Source organism: Urocitellus parryii, chromosome 9, assembly GCF_045843805.1.
Source record: "Urocitellus parryii isolate mUroPar1 chromosome 9, mUroPar1.hap1, whole genome shotgun sequence".
Lineage (NCBI taxonomy): Eukaryota > Metazoa > Chordata > Mammalia > Rodentia > Sciuridae > Urocitellus > Urocitellus parryii.
In genome coordinates this window covers 81,650,183-81,669,278 of record NC_135539.1, presented here as the reverse complement: position 1 = coordinate 81,669,278, position 19,096 = coordinate 81,650,183, and the positions used below count along the sequence as shown (strand labels likewise).

The following is a 19,096-nucleotide window of genomic DNA, read 5'->3' as shown; positions in this document are numbered from 1 at the left end:
TGTTCTAAAGGAAAGGCTATACATGAGGATTAATTTAGTTTAAACTTGAAAAAGACTCTCAGACTTGTCAGAGAATTCAGAAGGTGCAAGAATCTAAAATCCACATGCAGATTTGGTGAATGAAAAGCAGCAGGGGGTTCCCAGGATGCTGGGTAACCTGGTAATAGTGTGAAGCTTCCCTCTGGCCAGCCAATCCTTTTCCCACTCAAATAAGCACTTTTTGTTGGTTTGTATGATAAATGTGTGACTGCTCATCAGTTCACTGATTGATGAGGTAAGTCAGTTAGGACCATTTTTACATAATGACTTTGTCAACACCACGTGGGTGGAATAGTGATGGCCAAGAACATGCAGGATGCGGTCCCTTGCAGTCCAGTTCCAGCTGATGTAGGGAGGTACTGATGTATCCAGATGGGCGGAAGAATGTGGGATGGATCTATTGAAAGACTTTGGAATATAGGAATGGGCAAAACAGACAATACTGTCCTGTGAACCTCCTGAGGTGCATGCTCTAGTTTTCCCATTTAAAATGAGCATTTCATTGGGGCTGGGGTTGTGGCTCAGTGGTAGAGCGCTTGCCTAGCACATGTGAGGTGCTGGGTTTGATCCTCAGCGCCACATAAAAATAAATAAAATAAAGGTATTGTTTCAAATTACAACTAAAAAAAAAATTTAAAAAATTAGCATTTCATGAGCTCCTGCCACAGGTGGGGTCCCAAGATGTGTCAGAATAAATATTGTCACTGTCACAGTATGCATCCCAGAAGCTGCCTCCTAGGGTACTGTTTATTGGTATAATCAAAGACCTGCATCTCTTTAAGGAAGACAGATGTTTCAATCTCTGACAAGAAGACTTGTTTGAAATGATGACTGAAAATAGCATTAAGTTGGAAATCTTTATAGGACTTATGCTAGATACAATTTAAACCTTAATTCTCATCTTGGTTCATTTTACACTTGGTCCAGTACACTCTCAAACACACGCACACCTGCATTGTCTAAAATCATACACGTAAAACAGGTTTTGGTGTTTGTATTTTTATAGTTGGCAAATGGATGGATTTATGGAGAAATATATTCGGATTCTTCTAAGGTACAGCCATTGATGAAGCCATATAAACTCTTATCTGAAAAGGTGAGGTTTTTAAGTTTATAAAGTTTTAATTTGTGGGAATTTTTGTCTTTGTTGTCTTTTTTTTTTTTTCCTATTGAGATACCTTCTTTATTTTACACTTAAGCTTTTACCTTTATTCAAAGGTCCCATTTTTTATCTTCTATTTTTATCTTTTGCTCTCCAGTCTCATTTTGGGTCAGTATTTCATTGCTTACTATCTTGTCTCTTAATAATTTTCATTTCTCTTCTGCTTTTTATCTCTCTCCCATATTTTTGAGAACTATAGAACTAAATAGTCTGTACTTCAGCCTTTCTTGGTGATGAGTGATAAAGTGGTACTTAATGTGCTTCTGAGGTGGGAGTCCTCAAGTCTGTTTCTGCCACAAGGGAAAAGGCATGTGTGACCAAGGAGCACAGAGGACTCTGTGGCCTGGCAGGTGATGCAGGGGGTCCCGCCTCTGTTCAGAGAGCAGGAGGCCTTCACACGGGCCTCTTCTTCACCCTTCTAGTCTTCTGAATCCCCTCTCTAGTCTCTGAGGGCTCAGGAGCATGGGGCCTGAGAAGACAGATTGCTATGCTGCACCAGGAGCCAGGACCCCTCTTCCACAGGGGTCCGATTAGATTTCGCTCACGCTCCGCCCTGTAGAACTTTAACTTTCTGATTTTATTTTTAAGTAAACTACGCCAATCAAGTTTTTTTAAAGGTGCAGTCTGTTTCAGAAGTAAATACTAAATATTTTACATTTCCATTTCAGTTCATAATAATATCATTTTTTTTTCTCTAGGAAAAAGAAATTTATCGATGGCCAATCAAAGAATCCTTGAAGACTATGTTGGCTTGGGGTTGGAGAATTGAAAGGACCAGGGAGGGAGACAGCATGGCCCTTTACAACCGGACCCGTCGCATTTCTCAGACAAGCCAGGTAAGAGTCACAGTGATGAGGCATTTTAAAATAAGTTACTTAAAAAATATTTTAAGCTTTATGCCATGGGACACACCTATGGTGTCAGCTAAAGCAGGAGGATCACTGGGGCCCAGAAGTTCAAGGTCAGCCTGGGCAACAGAGAAAGACGCTGACTCAAAATAATAACAGCAATAGGAATTCTAATCTTTTATTTAATTATTGTCTTTAAAATAAATAATTTGAATGTTCTGAAGACCAACAAAATTAGAGAGGAAAAGATATTGCTTTCCTTTTTGTTTGAAGTGAGCCAGATCGTGAGTGGAGTACTGGAATTTTGCATGGAGCCATGATTTCCTGGCTGGTGTAGGAAGCATAGAGCTTTGTTATCCAGCCAGAAAACGGAGGGCTGGTTCTTAGGGGACAGTGGAGACCCAGTTCCAGACCCCAGAGGGTGCACTGTCCTGCTGCAAGGGAAGGTGTGACAGGCAGAGCTGATAGGCAGAGCCAGACTCTTGGCTTTGGGACTCACTGGCCTCTTAGGACTCCAGCCCTGGGGTCATGCTGCAGGCAGAACCAGCCCTGGAAAAGCAGTGGGAACCAGGTACTAGGCATTAAGATGGTCACAAGGCTCCCTGCACCCTTCACATCTGACCCTTTGCGTTTTTGGGGAGCTAAACCTGTCATTGTCCCTTTCCTGATTCCTCAGACTGATATGAACTTGTTTTACACAAAATATTGCTTTATATTACTAATTGTTTTATTTTTGAATAAATAAAATGAGGTTACTAAAAGCATATTTGAAAAATGCTTTTAAATAAATGAAATTCAGATTCGGGCATATTTTACTTGACCGTGTGGGTGAAGACCATAAAAGCATATCTTACCTACTTTTCATGTGTCCATTGATTCTGGAGCCTGATATTCCCAGGTTGCTTCACCCACGAGGGCTCTAGGAAGCACAAGAAGTCTGTGATGAACTTGGCCAGACCTGGCCAGGCCCACTTCTCACCACTGAGTAGCTGGCTGTGTGACCTCAGGCAAACTGCTCAACCTCTCTATGCTTTGGTGTTCTCACCTTTAAAATGAAACTGAGCTGGTGCAGTGGCACATACCTGTAATCCTCAGGAAGATTGTGAGTTCAAAGCCAGCCTGAGCAAAAGCAAGGCGCTAAGCAACTCAGTGAGACCCTGTCTCTAAATAAAATATAAAATAGGGCTGGGGATGTGGCTCAGTGGTATAGGACCCCAGAGCTCAATCCCTGGTACCCATCCCCCACCCCAAAAAATGAAAATGAAAAGAGCATCTGCTTTCAGAGAATGTTTGAGGGGTCCCTGTTGTGATGCTGATGACAGTTGTAAGAATGACTGGCACATAGCAGTACAGGTTGGCCACAACTTTTTTTTATTAATTTTTAAATTTCTATATGACAACGGAATGCATTACAATTCATATCACACATTAGAGCACAAATTCTTCATATCTCTGGTTGTATACAAAGTACATTCACATTGATTCATGTCTTCATACTTTGGGTAATGATGTCCATCACATTCCATCATCACTGCTAACCCCCTGCCCCTCCCTTCCCTTCCCACCCCTCTGCCTATTGTTATGTAGATCAATAGCATTGTTAGCCCCCTTCACCATTGCAAGGGGAAACTTAATCAGGGTTCTGTAATTTGCATATTGAGGGCATGAATGATGTCATAGACACTTGATAACCTACTTTAATGGCTATGGAGGCTGACCGAATTAGAAGTTTACAGAGAGGGATTGCAGGACTGGCTTTTGTCCACCTCCTTGTGAGCCAGCACTGCAATCAGCTCAAAAGGACCTTCTGGCCATCTTGGGCACATGGTAGAAATTGCTTATTTATCCATGTATTCCAACTTCTTACCTTGTATTTTTTTTTCCTTTGGCATTACGTATATAGGATGGAAATTATTTAAGCAAATGAAAATTATTTAAACAAATGAAGAGTGAAAAGAGAGTGAAATTTTAGGGAAGTGTTTCCCATCTAGAGCAAAAACAGAGGCCAACATGGAGGGGTGATCCCCCCATTCCTCCAATGAAGAGTTTTGAGCACCTGTTAGTTTTCAGGCATTATTCTAGGATTCTCAAATCAGTGAACAAGATATCAAAATTCTTTGCTTCATGGAGCTTACATTTTAATGGCAGATGAGCAGTGTTATAGAATATGATGCAGAGCAGGGAAAGAAGAAAATGCATTCTGGGCGGCAGGCAGGCTGGGTGTGCCAAGGATGAGGTAGGAAGGTGTTTGGGGCAAACTCCATAGAGTTTTCAAGGTTGACCTCCTTAAGAAGATGATTGAATAAAGACCCCAGAGAGGTCTCTGGAGGGGTTTGGAGGAAGATTCTCCCAAGCTGGCTACATGTGCTAAGTGGGAGGGGGCCCTGGTGTGTGTGTGAGGGAGATGAGGAAGCCAGTGAGATTGGGGCCCAGTGATTAGCAGGTGGACACATGCAGGAGTTTCAGGGGCCCAGTGGTGCAGGACATTGGGGGCCATTGGAAGGACTTTGTAAGTGCTTTAGAATTAAACTTAATTCTACTGTTTACTATTTACATGATATGGTGTCATATATAGTGCTTTAAGTGATTTATTCAGGTTCTTTTTCTGATTTTAAAGTGATTACAAAGTAATATCACTTTTCAAAGATGTTCTGACAGTTCAGTGGAATAATCTGACTTTTGCCAACTCATGGATGAGTATCCCTCACTCTCTCAGAAGTTGCCATTGTTTTCATTACTGCCAATTGATTTTGAATTAATGTTGAAGCTCTTGATTTGAAGATGAGTGCTTGTTTCAGGTCACCGGAAATCACATAGGACCTGGACAGTCTTCTGATTTCTACGTATGTAAATAAAGAAACATGTAACAATACACTTAAAAAACCCTGTCCCTGAATAAAGAAATATTTGCTTTCATTCTTAAAAATGGCCTCAAGAACTTAATCTAAAGCTAAAAGAATGTTTCAGTTATATAGGGTACACAAGGAACATGGTCTAAGAGGAAATTAAATAGTGCGAAGATTTTGAAAACAAAATGTCTTGATATCTCTATTAATAAAACTTATAAAGAGCCTGATACTGATTCTTTCTAGGTATAAAATACACATTTGCTATTATTTATACCTGTGAGATTGGAAGTCATTTTATAACCTAAAGTATATGAAAGCTGTCATGTCACAGGCTCCCATGTGAGAGGGCAATGGCAAGGGCTGAAAGCTAGAGGTAATGATAATCTAACAGGTAGTTTTTTAAGTGGAAGGCAATGAGTTTTAGGCTATTAATGCCCATTTAATCTTCTTTTTCTCTTTTTGTCAAAGTAAGAGGTATCTTTATCCGTTAAATGTCATGAGAATAAGAGGGGAGTGTTAGGCAACTTTGCCTTGCTCTAATCAAAACACCCAATCTGAACAACTTAGAAGAAAAGGTTTATTTTGGCTCATGTTTGCAGAAGCTTAGTCCATGGGTGGAAAGTCCCTTGCTCTGAGCCCAAGGTGAGGCTGAACATCCTGGTGGAAGCACTGCTCCATTCATTCACGGCCATCAGAAAGGAGAGAAGAGACCACAGGGCAGAAGCACCCTTCAGGTCCCCTACACCCATAACCTACCTTTTCTAGCCACACCCAACCTGCTACAGTTATCCCCAGTCAGTCCATTTAAACTAGGATGAACTGATTATGTCACAGCTCTCACCATCCAGTAATTTTGATACCACCAGATATCAGATGAGTCCTGCTTCCTGAAGTGTAACATTAGAGAAGCACGCTGAGGCAAGAATATAAAGTAGGGTTTATTTTAAAAGGGGTAACATAGTCTTCTCCTGGGAGGGAGAAGGGGGCCATAGCTGATATCCTGGTACCCCAAGGAGGAGGGTGTTTTGCCTTTTTATGTCCTAAGCTTCCTTTGTTCTCCTGCCCTTTCCTTTTTCTCTTTCCTGTGTATGGAATAGGCCCAGGAGATGCTCAGGTGGGATGGCCAAAAGGTGAGAAGCAGATGGGCTGGAGGGGCCAAGTTGGAGTGATCTGGGCAGGAAGAAGCATAATGAACAACTCCCTGTAGGGAGGGGCAGTTCTTGGCACAGGTTACCTTAGCAACAGGTTGGAGCAGGGGCAGGTTAACTTGATAAGGGTGAAGGAAAGACTCTGAAGGAATTAACATTTCAATTCTTTCATTCTCTGGATGTGACCCTTACCTATCTGCCTGTCTGGCTTCAATTTCACCTCTGAATATATCTATATTAACACAGGAGCTTCGGGGGGGGGGGACACTCATATCCAAAACATATTTGAAGGTTTGAAGACTAATAACTCCCGAAGCTTGAACTAGTCATCATTGAAAAGGATGTGAACCAATAAGGAGTAACTAGAAATACTGCTGACATAAGGGTTCTTTTTGGAGTGGAATTTATGATTTTTATGATTCCCTTTTCTGAATGGAGCAGAAATAACTATCTGACTAACCCATGAATTCTGTAGATAGCAGATTTATGACCTTCAAAATTCAGGCTTCATTTAATAACAATATACAATTTCCTTTAAAATCGTATAAGCTTCTGAAATAAACCCAGAGCTAGTACAGGAATATAATTTTACATTGCACCCCAGATTGCTTGGGTTGCGCTAAACCAAGCAGGATCATAGTCTAATGGTCGTTGGCACATTCCCTGTGTGAGACTCCTGAGCCATGGCGAAGTCACAGATGCCAGGGTTTGGTCAGAAGTCACTAGGAGACTGAGTATCACTTATGATCCCAGTGCTATTTATAGCATATGTTAGCCTCATTTGTATTTTACAAGCACGGATTTATGCTACAGTGTACTTCTCTGTTATTTGTTTATCCATTTCTAATAAGAGAATGTGTACAACCATGGAATACATCAAGATGGAATTCCAGATTTGTAAGCGGCACTGAGAGCTCATTCCTACCTACTGGGTGGAATGGAGCATGGACACAGGATGATGGTGAAACATTCTTAAAACTGACAAGGAGACAGTTTTCATTTTTAAGTAGCCAAAATTTAGAAATTAAGGAAGTCTTATGGTTTTGGGCATTTGTCATAAGACACTGAATACCTTATGGTATACTTTTGTAATTAAAAATTGAATTATATTTTATTTTAACATTTGGCCCATAAGGACATTTGTTTACCCCTTTGGTTCATTATTGCTTGGGTGAGGAAGAGTAAATTTCATCACAGCTAAATAGGATTTTGTAAGAAGCCCAGGAATAGAGTGACACTTTGCATAAGTTAGCATTTCTGAATTTTGGATTCATTCCTTCATTGTACAAATTTAATAGAACGGTAGAATTAGAATAATAGAATTCTAATTTGAATTAGAGTAATAGAATTCTAATGAGAATTAGAATAATGGAATCCTATTATTCTGTTAAATTTGGGGATTGACAGCCCCTAGGTATAAGATTAACATGAATTATTCTATCATCAATAATCGTCAGACACTCAAATATAATTCAGTGCGTTAAATATGTTTGTGAAATCATTTTGTGTGGACATTTGCTATTTTCATCTGAGAAAACATTATGTTTGATTTACATTTTAAAGTATCATTTAAGACTCTTTGCGTAGGGTTTTAAATGAGGCTTTGCCAATTTTCTTCTTTTACATAAATGGTCTAGGTTTCTGTAGATGCTGCCCATGGTTACAGCCCCCGAGCCATCGACATGAGCAATGTTACACTGTCTAGAGACCTGCATGTAAGTATTAAGTGTTTAAAATAGTCTGCAAATTTATTTTTAACAAGACTTTCATGACTTGTTTGAATGTGGTGACCATATAATGGGCCAATATAATTTAAAGCTATTATGTCCCTAATTTTTTTAGTGCTCTAGGAAATGCTGTAGAGGACTCCCTGATGGGTGGTTTTTCCCTTCCAAGGTTTTGCTTACTCATGCTGAACTGTGGTCTGATATGTGAAGTTTCAGAAGCAAAAGATTCATAAGTCTTAAATCTCATTCCATTCTGAGTAGGGTAATGGCATCTCTTGCCATCCTGCTATATCACCTAGGATGTGAATCCTGCCTTTGTCCAACAAATCCACACTGTATTCGCTAGCCACCCTTAATCACTTAATGGCTGCTGGCTATCATATCAGCTGTCTGGTTTTGCACTGCTGTGTTCAAGGAACAGTAGTGATGCAAAGGAAGCATCAGAGTATCAAACATGGAAGGACAGGTTAACTCTGCTACTGCACCTCAACACTGCAGGGCATTGTATACAGAGGATTCTTACAATCTGACGTTTCAGCATTCACTGGGGGTTGCAATGAATTCTCAGGATTAGGGGGACTACTGAAAAACTTTTTCTGGGATATCTCTTTCACACAATATATTTTCCTTAAAGGTAGTATCCATTAAAAATCCTAATATAGCTAGGTATATATGTAAAGAGAATAATTAATAATCCTGTGCTCAAAGGCCACTTTTAATTATTCAGTAAAGAATATATTTTTTTTAGGTTTTTTTTTTTTGTGGTCCAGAGAAATTGGTGGCACTTTGTCTTCTATCCATAGTCATATCTCCTCTGTCACTAAGGATCTGACTTTGAAATGGCTGATTTTAACTGAAGATTAAATGGTCTGTATGATGTAATTATATGGCTATTGTTAGTATTATTCCAAGAGAAATAGGATCTAAATGTAAGATTTATATACTGTTAAATTGTTTGGTTTGCCCTTTTTTATTGCTCCTGTAGGAATATATTAAAATGATGTAATAAGTTGAGTATCAAAAGTGAAAAGAAACTTAGAGGTAATTATATCAAAATCCAAAAGGCCACAAAGTGAACAATGTAGCTTAACCAAGGTGTCTTACAGTTTGAACAGAGAATGGTCTTGAAATCAAATCTCTGTTCATCTGATTTTCTTTCCATTCAGTGTTTAGTAAGGTTTGTTATCTTTTATAGTTATGAAAATTAAAATAAGAATTTGTAAATAAGCATATTTTCTGTGGAAGTCTACAGCTATATTGAAGTTTCATTTTAACAATGTTCCCTTCACCTTCTGAATATAGCCCTCCTTGCTCCAAGGCTTCTCCCCTCTCCCACTCCTTAACAAGATTAGGGAGACAGTGTTATGTTTTCTTCCCCCTAGTTAATTGCTCCTGAACACACCCACTACAGGAAAGAGATGATGGCTGAGGATCTGGGAAGTGAACATCTCCCAAATTAATAAGTGAATCCTAACATGCCATCAGGGTGCCCTGGGGCCCCCTACTAAGGCATACCTGCAATGTGACCCTTAAGAGTTTCTTTAAAACCCCCAGTCCCTCCTGATAGAGTCACAGCCTTTAGGACAGGAGTCCCCTGTGTTTCTTTCTCCTTTGGTAGGAAAGCAATAAACCTTCTTTTTTCCTTTTTCTCAAAACATGTCCTCATTATTAAATTGGCATTGATTGGCATTGGGGACAGAGACTGAGCTTTTAATTACATCATTAGTGAATTATCATAAATATGTGTTTAAGCATCATGCATAACAGTGGCTTCCTATCAGATCTCCTATGCTATTTACATACTATGTAATTTCACAAATCATTAGAATTCTCTGGAATTTCAATTTCAAATGCAAGAGAGTTTTTGATTATCTTTTAAAAGTATTTTGGCATTAATACTCTTTCATTCATTTAGGGCATGCTTTGATATTGCATATTGGAAAGCTAACATTGTGTTTTGCCCAGTAAAGTATAAGTTAGCTCAGAAATGTTTGGTTCATTTCAGGCTATGGCAGAAATGATGGCTGAAAACTACCATAACATATGGGCAAAGAAGAAGAAAATGGAGTTGGAGTCCAAAGGTAGTATTTTCTAAAACCTTCTTTTAAAAACTATAAGGGGGGCTGGGATTGTGGCTCAGAGGTAGAGTGCTTGCCTAGCATGTGCGAGGCCCTGGGTTCAGTTCTCAGTATCACATAAAATAAATAAATAAAATAAAGGTATTGTGTCCACCTACAACTAAATAATAATAAAAAAAATACAGCAACTATCAGAGCCTGGTGGGGCATGCCTATAATCTCAGGGGCTCAGGAGGAGGCTAAGGCAGGAGGATCCTGAGTTCAAAGCCAGCCTCAGCAACTTAACAAGGCCCTAAGCAACTCAGCAGCACCCTGTCTCTAAATAAAGTCTATAAAAGGGCTGGGAAGCAGAGGCAGGAGGATCCCGAGTTCAAAGCCAGCTCGGCAAAGACAAGGTTCTAAGTAACTCAGTGAGACCCTGTCTCTTAATAAAATACAAAATAGGGCTGAGGATATAGCTTGGTAGTTAAGTGCCCTTGGGTTCCATCCCTGGTAGCAAAAAAAGGAAAAGAAGAGAAACCAATCAATGAGTTGAAGGGAGTGTGTGATATGGAAGGAAGAACTATTCTATAAGCTTAAGACTTGTCCTGCCCTCATTTTATGGGAATGTTTCATATGCAGCAGTGCCAGATTAAGGATGGAAATTCTGTAATTTCCTGATTACTAGTGTTTAAGAATTTTGATGGCTGTCTTTGACCCATTTTAGCAGAGATTTAGGTAAAATTTAATTAGATCTGCCTCCCTTGCTCCTTCTCCCACCCTTTTTCATTTCCTGTCTTCACCTCTTTCTCTTGTCTAGTCCAGCTGTTACTAGAAAATGCTTATGCTTGCTCTTTTCTCCTTACTTTTTAAATATTAAAGTGATATTCTATTGGTAATTTATGAATTTCTTTTTTTTCAAAAATTTTTAATTTGTTTTAATTAGTTATGCATGGCAGTAGAATGCATTTATGCACTTTGATATACATAGATGGGATATAATTTCCTATTTTTTTTGAGTGTAAATGTTGCAGAATCATATTGATCATGTAGTCACATATATACATACAGTAATAATGATGTCTGTTTCGTTTTACTATCTTTTCTATCCCCTCCCCTCCCATTACTTCCCTCTACCTAATGTAAGGTAATGCTAATGACTATTCTTGCCTAGAGCTGCCTTATTGTGAATTAGCATCTGCATATTAGGGAACACATGTGGCCTTTGATTTTTGTGGGATTGGCTTATTTCGCTTAGCATGGTATTCTCCAACTCCAACCATTTACTGGCAAATGCCACAATTTTACTCTTCTTTAAAGCTGATTAATATTTCATTGAATATATATACCACATTTTCTTTACCCATTCATGTATTGAGGGACACCTAGGTTGGTTCCATAATCTAGCTACTGTGAATTGAGCTGCTATGAACATTGATGTGGTTGTATTACTATAGCATGCTAATTTTAAGTCCTTTAGGTATAAACCAAGGAGTGGAATAGCTGGGTCAAATGGTGGTTTCATTCCCAATTTTCTGAGGAATCTCCATACTGCTTTCCATAGTGGTTGCACCAATTTGCAGTCCCACCAGCAATGTATGAGTGTACCTTTTTCACCACATCCTCACCTACCTTGACCAGCTTGGCCAAACTAGAAGGTTCAGGCAAGGGGTGATGGGAGATTGGAAGAAATAAAGAGTCAACATATGCAGCTCTTGAAGATAAAGCTGGGGTCTGATGGGACACTGCTCTCTGATAGAGAGGCAGGTCTAAAGAATTACACTGGTAATCTTTATTATATATATCTCTAAATCAGATTAAAGATTATGCAAGCATTATTCTTTGATGAAAATTACAGAGTTAGCAACAGTAAGCAGCAGTTTCCTCAGTTACAATCTACAGTTGCAATGTGCCCATTTATTGATTGGGTTATTGTGCAGCTCTCAAGAAATTCCATTGTTTAAAGTTACTAATTTTCGGACAGATTCAGGAGCAGTGGAACTGGTGAAACATTATTGTTATCAAGGCAGCTCATTCCCAGGAGCTGCTGGGCTTGAGATTAAGATTGAGGCTGACAAGACTCTAGCATGGAGGGCATTTCCATAGCAACCAGGCATCCTATGCCTTTGCACAGAAAGTTTCCCAGCCACCAAGTATGCCACAGCCATGAAGTCATCAGGGACCCAGTAGTCTCAGACACTGGTCTCCCACTCCACACCCACCAACATTTATTGTTGCCTGTATTCTTAATGATTGCCATTCTGACAGGAATGAGATGAAATCTTAGGGTAGTTTTGATTTGCATTTCTCTAATTGCTAGAGATGATGAACACTTTTTCATACATTTGTTGATCTGTTGTGTTTCTTCTTCTGTGAAGTGTCTGTTCTTTAGCCCATTTATTGGTTGTTTTTTTTTTTTGGTGTTAAGTTTTTTTTTTAAGTTCTTTATATATCCTAGAGATTAATCCTTTATCAGAGCTGCATGTGGTAAAGATTTTCTCCCAATCTGTAGGCTCTTTCCTCATGTTATTGTTTCCTTTGCTGAGAAGAAGCTTTTTAATTTGAATCTATCCCATTTATTGATTCTTGATTTTACTTCTTGTGCTTTAGGACTCTTATTAAGGAAATCAGATCCTAGGCTGACGTGAGGATTTGGGCCTGTTTTTTTTTTTTCTATTAGGCACAGGGTCTCTGTTCTAGTGACTAAGTCTTTGATCCACTTTGAGGTTATTTTTGTGCATGGTGAGAGATATAGGTTTAATTTCATTTTACTACATATGGATTTCCAGTTTTGTCGGCACCATTTGTTGAATAGGCTATCTTTTCTCCAGTGAATGTTTTTGGCACCCTTATCTAATATGAGATACCTGTATTTATGTGGGCTTGTCTCTGTGTCTTGTGTCCTCTATTCTGTGCCATTGGTCTAAAAGTCTATTTTGGTGCCAATACCATGCCGTATTTGTTACTAGTGCTCTGTAGTATAGTTTAAGATCTAGTATTGTGATGCCTCCTGTTTCACTTTTCTTGCTAAGGATTACTTTGCTTTAGCTATCCTGGGTCTCTTATTTTTTCAAATAACTATCATGATGGCTTTTTCTATTTCTTTGAAAAATGTCATTGGTATTTTGATTGGAATTGCATTAAATCTATATAATGCTTTTGATAGTATAGTCATTTTGACAATATTAATTCTGCCTATCTAGGAGCATGGGAGATCTTTCCATCTTCCGAGGTTTTCTTCAATTTCTTTCTTTAGTGTTCTGTAGTTTTCATTGTAGAGGTCTTTCACTGCTTTTGTTAGATTGATTCCCAGGTATTTTTCTTTGCATAAGATTTTCTTCAGTTGCATGCATCCTACACTGAAGATCCTTCTGTGCCACTTATTTGGTTTTAATCTCTACACATAGTGAATTATGTGTGTGTGAAAATCAGAGACTTTGAAAGAATCAGTGCCAATCCGCAATTTCCCTTCCAAGCACTCGTAATCTCTTTTGTCATCCCTGCATCTGTTGGTAGAAGATGAATCTGCTGTAGAAAGCGCTGTGTAAAAATTCCTGCTTTGCTTGCTCTGGTTATCTGGTCCTCTTTGCTTTCTCAATTCCTTGAGGGATATAGGAACAGTTAGGGGGAAATCAAGTGTCACCAAGAGAACATGCATCAGTAATAGAGAAAAAGGGGTGAAAATTCTCACAAGTATTAACAGCAAGCCCAAGTCAGTGAACACCACGAAGGGCTAGTGCCCTGCCTCCCTTCTCCCTGTCCCCTCTTCCCTGGCTGAGGCACTGTGTCCTGAGGCCAAGGGCAGCTCTGGGGCCAAGCATTCTGACCCGGAGGACTTCCTGAGCCAGCACTAGCAGGCTCCAGGCAGCAACCTAGGAATTGCGCAGCCACTGTAGACACATGTAACTCTGGGTTTAGATAGCTCCCCTAGGAGCTCCTGCCCGAACCAATGTCATCAGGGGAAAAGGTGAGGGCTGAGGAGCAAGGGAGTTCCCATAGCCACGCTGCTATCAAGAGGTCAACTCGGACTGCAGCTTTGGTCTGTGGCTGACTCTGAGGCGCTCACCTGCCCTGTCAGGGGAGATCTAATAGGTGAGAAGAATTTCAGAGTTAGAGGTACTTTGTGTTCTTGGGATTTTAAAATTACAGTTTTTATTTTTTCATTCTCACTCTTGCTCTCTCTCTCCCCATCTCCCTCAGAGTAACCCTTTGATATTCGACTCCAGAATCCTCGTGGATTACATACTGGGTTGCCAAATATAGTTCCATAGAACCAAATGCAGTAACAGAGTTGGAAATGAGTGGTATTAACTAAGTTGGATGTTTGATGAGATTTTTTTTCTCATAAAGTATCCTGTTATAAATTACATATTTGATTCCAACAGCCAGATTTGGTTTCCAGTGCACTTAGTAACACCTCCCCTATCCTTGACTGTTCACACCATCTTGGTGGCATTGTCTTCTAATGATCATTTTACACCTGATATTGCTATTGCACTATGAAGTAGTGCTGGCTGGTCAGCTGGTTTGCCCTCACCTGGTCTCCTGCAGTTATGCTGGTGCAGCCTCCCCCGATGGCCTTGGGCCTCAATACCAAGCTCTTCAGTTGCTGCCACTTTAATAACTTCTTTACATGGTATCTTTACATATGAAATCAACAGTGTATTTATAATATTTTTATAACTTTGACAAAGTTTAATTTTTTTAAGTTATAATTTTGTCTCCTGATTCTTTTTAAATTTAAATGCTTTCTAGAATTTTTAAATCTAAAGGAACACTCCATTCTTTCTATTTCTCAACAGAATTAGATGTACTCAAAATCTTGACTCTCGCTAGAGGTTATTGGCCAAAGCTTTTTAATCACTCAAGTATTAGATACTTATTATTTATAAATAATGTGACTATAAAATATTTTCTGGGAGTTAGAATGTCTTACATAAGAAATTTTTATTATTTCTCTTTTCTCTGTGGGGCAGAATAATGAAACATAACCATGAATCTTGCCTTTTAATTTTACTAGATCCAGCTGTGTGTGATTTATTGTCTTTTTTCTACTCCACACTTTCAGACTAGTGTTCCTCCTTCCTTGGTGATTGCAGAAGTTATTGGCACTTGATATTACAGAAGCGTGTATGTTCCTGTCTTAAATTCCTGAAAGAGGGCTGTGCAAGTCTTTCTTTGAGCAGGTCTGCTGAGCTGATTGGAATGTTGAGGCAATCAGGGTCCAAGACTAGCAAGCCCACCTGCTGCTGGTGTCAACAGGGGACCTTATCAGCATTCCACAGTGGAGTCCTGTTACCTGCAAGCAGCTGCTCCTCTCAGGTTGTCCTCAGGTTGCTGTGCTGAGCTCCCATCTTGACCTTCTCTTAGGTGGTGGAAACCATCCCCTGCTGGTGCCCTATGATACCCTGACAGCCAAGGAGAAAGCCAAGGATCGAGAGAAGGCACAGGACATCCTGAAGTTCCTGCAGATCAATGGCTATGCTGTATCCAGGTAAAAAAAGTGCACCTATTCCGTGTTCATTTTGTTCTTTTTGTGAGACCGAGTATTCAAATACCCCATCAGATTTAAAGCTGAAAGTAAATTCAGTGGTCTGCTTAAAGCTTGGGGGTGTTATTTAATATATCCACTACATAAACATGTCAGAATTGTCAACACCCTTAGCTGTTTGTTGGCCACATAACTGAATTCCTTTTGATGCATATGTTAAGTGGTCATCCATCATGTAGGCAGAATCCTGAGGCAAAATATCACACCCTGTATTCATAAATGCAGCATTTTATTTACATAGTAATGAAGTTACTCACTATGGTTTGAAATCAGATGCAAAGTACTCCTTATAAGTCTCACTTTTGCTTGGAGCTACAAGAATATCAGGTAACCCTCAGACTTTATATGCAATTTTTGACCAAAATTTTACCTTCTAAGAAAAAACTGCCTATATTGGTTTCCTTGTTTTCCTTTTGCTATTGTAGAGGGTTCAAGGACCTGGAACTGGACACACCTTCCATCGAGAAACGATTTGCTTACAGTTTCCTCCAGCAGCTTATTCGCTATGTGGACGAAGCCCATCAGTATATTCTGGAGTTTGGTAGGTTCCAAGGTCCAGATTTTGTTGTTCTTAGTCATTACATCAGGTATAGAAGAGCACAGACTGCAGGCTATCTCCTAGTGCTGATACCGCCCGTTATCAGTGACAGGTTCTGCTTCCTCACCTGTTGAAGTTTGAACAGTAGAGAAGCACGTGCAGACAAGCATATAAAGCAGAGTTGATTTAAAAAGGGGCAACACAGACTTCTCCTGAGAGGAAGCCAGCCTCCCTCTGTTACTTCATGATCTGCTTCAGCGAGTACTGCTCCATTGAAGTTCTAGCTGTTGATGTCCCTGCTCCCGCGAGTGCCCCTTTCAGCCTAGGTGGTGGAGAGACCCAGGGGGCTGCAGTCTGTCCCCTTTGAAGACAGCTCTTATTCTCTTGTGATCTCCTCTTCACTCTCAGGTTTTGTTCTCAGTGCCCATTCCTTCTGTCTTTTAATGCCTTTTTTTGGGACCTATCATTCTCCATTCCTTAGCTACTGATTTTTCCCCCCCAAATTTAACTTTCATTTCCGACACAGCATTAGCTTAGTTTATAGAAATCTGAGCTCTGGTATTTGTTGCTCCTGGCCTCCTGCATCCTAAATGTGATTAAAAATTTCCAGTCCAGCATTGTTCTTATAAAAGAACTGAACTCTATTTCCACCTGCCTCTTCCTTTATAGTTCAGATACTGTATTTTTGCTCTCTTCTTAATTAGTTTTTTATGTGAACCGATAATACAAACCAATTTAAGGTACATAATCTCTCTATAGTTCATACAACTATAATTTTTAAAAATAGGATTCCTGATCCATCCTAACAAGTAGCCAAATTAGTGTGAATTAATGAAATTTAACCCAGCACAAAAATGAGACAGGGTTGAGTGTTTGGCTCCTTCACACACAAAGTTTAACACTGTTTCTGGCTTCCATTTAGAAGGTTCTGATGCGAGCAACAAGTCCAAGGTCCAGTATTCTTTCTAGGAAGGCAGGATAGAGGACAGAGAGAGAGAACATCATTTGGAGAAGGGAATGTATATACATTTTATGTATGTATGTGTGTATGTGTATATTTGAAGGGTGGCAATGAGTTTCAATTTTGTTTACACTTACTCATGTTTCTGAATAAGCCTCTTAGCACAATGCTTGTGTATGGAGAGCCTTGAGGATCTTGCTGTAGGCAGAGTCACCGCTGGGTACCCTTCCTTCCCAGGGTGAGGGCCTACACTGGGAACACGTAGGCCTCCAGGAGCCAGCTGTCACAGGGTGTCCTCTACAGTTTCTGATGTTGCATGTCCCTTTTTCCCATGGCTGTGACAGAGCAAATAATGTAGTAAGAACCCACTTAGAGGGGCAGGTGGGGCTGAGGTGGTCAATGCTGCCGTCCATTTTAATTCCCCTCTTCCATGGTCACTGTAAGCAGAATGCTGTGTTGTCTTTTCCTCTGTCCTTGACTTAACTGACTTTAAAATAAATTGAATTTACTCATTCTTAGATCTAACTATGTTGTTAAGAATATTCTTTGCCTTTTTAAATTATACTAGAGGATTCTCTCCAAATTCTTTTCACGTGTAGCACGTAAGCTTTTTTGTTAAAGTGTATAATGAATAGGATTCCTTATTTAATTCCTTGAAATGTTAGCATACTTGGTTGTGCACAAAGCTCTACCCTAACATACTTTCTAAGGTTTGAGAAAGTATGTCTTGTTATTTTTATTTCTAATTGCAAAATGACTTTTTCAAGTTGCATAAAATCTGGAAGCTTTGCCTACAAATTCTACTGAAACATACAGTGCTTTTCCAACTCTCCAGTATGTTCTGCATATCATTGTGATTATTGTAGTTTATTATTACCTCATCATTATGCATAAAACCTCTTCTGTATGCGTGAAATTGGTTAGAAAGGCCACTTTCTAAGCTAAATGCAATAGGTCAATCAATTCTTAACCTTGAATCATTTTTTAAACCATGGGGAAAACGTGAGTGTTTTTGCTTCACTGATGGAAATTATCTTTTGACATAGGTCAGAACTCCTTTGTTCTTTACAGAATGCTAATTTTGCAGCCTAATATTGAAATTATTATCCTCCTCCTCATCATAGGTCCTGGCATCCTGTAGATTTTCAGTTGGTATTTTAAAATTGAAGCCTTAACTCTGTCACACTAAGAGGTAGCCATCTTTCTAAGAGACAAGGGGTAAAACACAACCAGCTATGTGCATTCCACATGTCCTCTCCCTGGACCCTCCTTTCTTGAAAACTAGCTAGGATGTAGGATTTTTACTTTATTCCCCAATAAAGGGAATAATGTCAATAATGTCTGAAGGCTACATAAAATGTATTTTTACTCATCACTGTAAACGTGGGCTTACCTCCATATATTTTTTTGTGTGTGCTGGGGATTGAACTCAAGGCCTTATGCATGCAAGGCAAGCACTCTACCAACTGAGCTATACCCTTAGCCCTCTTCCATAGTTTTTAAATTTTAATTTGAGCTTTTATTATAATCCCCTTTTTAAATTGCACTGGTGAAGTTAGTTTTTGCATTTTTGTTGGCTTTTTATATGTAGATTGGTGGGATTCAGCAATGCATTCTGAACTTTTGCATTTGGGGTGAATATCTTGGAATGTTTGAAGTGCAACATGTACCTAAAAACTCTTCCTATCTACAGATGGTGGCAGCAGAAGCAAAGGAGAACATTTCCCTTATGAACAAGAAATCAAATTCTTTGCCAAAGTACAGTATACAATCCATCTTGTTTTTGCTTCAATATGTGTGTTTATAAAAATACTCATTAGATCGTTGGTGCTTTTCAGAATGTACTTGTCTGTAATTCAATTTCACTGTAAGTAAATATTCTGTGGCACAAAAATAACTGTATGAATCATGTGGGGTGGATTTGCTGCCAGCATCCTTGGTCACACAGACTCGCCCAGATCCCCTGCCACGTTCCTCTGATGAATTGGCGCTGTCAGAAATTTAAGTCAAAATTAATATTTTGGTTTGCTCCTATGACATAGAAGAAAAGTGTCGGTTTATTAACATTTGAATATTATTATGATTTAATATTTTATAGGGATCTTTCTTTTAGAAGGAGGGAAAACATTTACTAATTTGTACATGGGCACAACCCAAGTATCATTATTGTGGGACCTTTGTCCCACTCACTTTACAGATGAGGATGCTTAGGCTCA

The 19,096-nt window shown here is 39.3% G+C and overlaps 1 protein-coding gene across 1 annotated transcript in view; it reads left to right on the top strand.

The window, feature by feature from the left end:
- Ryr2 (ryanodine receptor 2) overlaps positions 1 to 19,096 on the top strand; it is a 588,770-nt gene that overhangs the window by 441,560 nt on the left and 128,114 nt on the right. Inside the window, exons 55-61 of the mRNA XM_077802933.1 lie at positions 1,046 to 1,135; positions 1,900 to 2,037; positions 7,684 to 7,761; positions 9,779 to 9,854; positions 15,201 to 15,324; positions 15,807 to 15,922; positions 18,574 to 18,638. Coding sequence (XP_077659059.1) covers positions 1,046 to 1,135; positions 1,900 to 2,037; positions 7,684 to 7,761; positions 9,779 to 9,854; positions 15,201 to 15,324; positions 15,807 to 15,922; positions 18,574 to 18,638 — 687 coding nt within the window. The remainder of the gene's footprint in view (positions 1 to 1,045; positions 1,136 to 1,899; positions 2,038 to 7,683; positions 7,762 to 9,778; positions 9,855 to 15,200; positions 15,325 to 15,806; positions 15,923 to 18,573; positions 18,639 to 19,096) is intronic.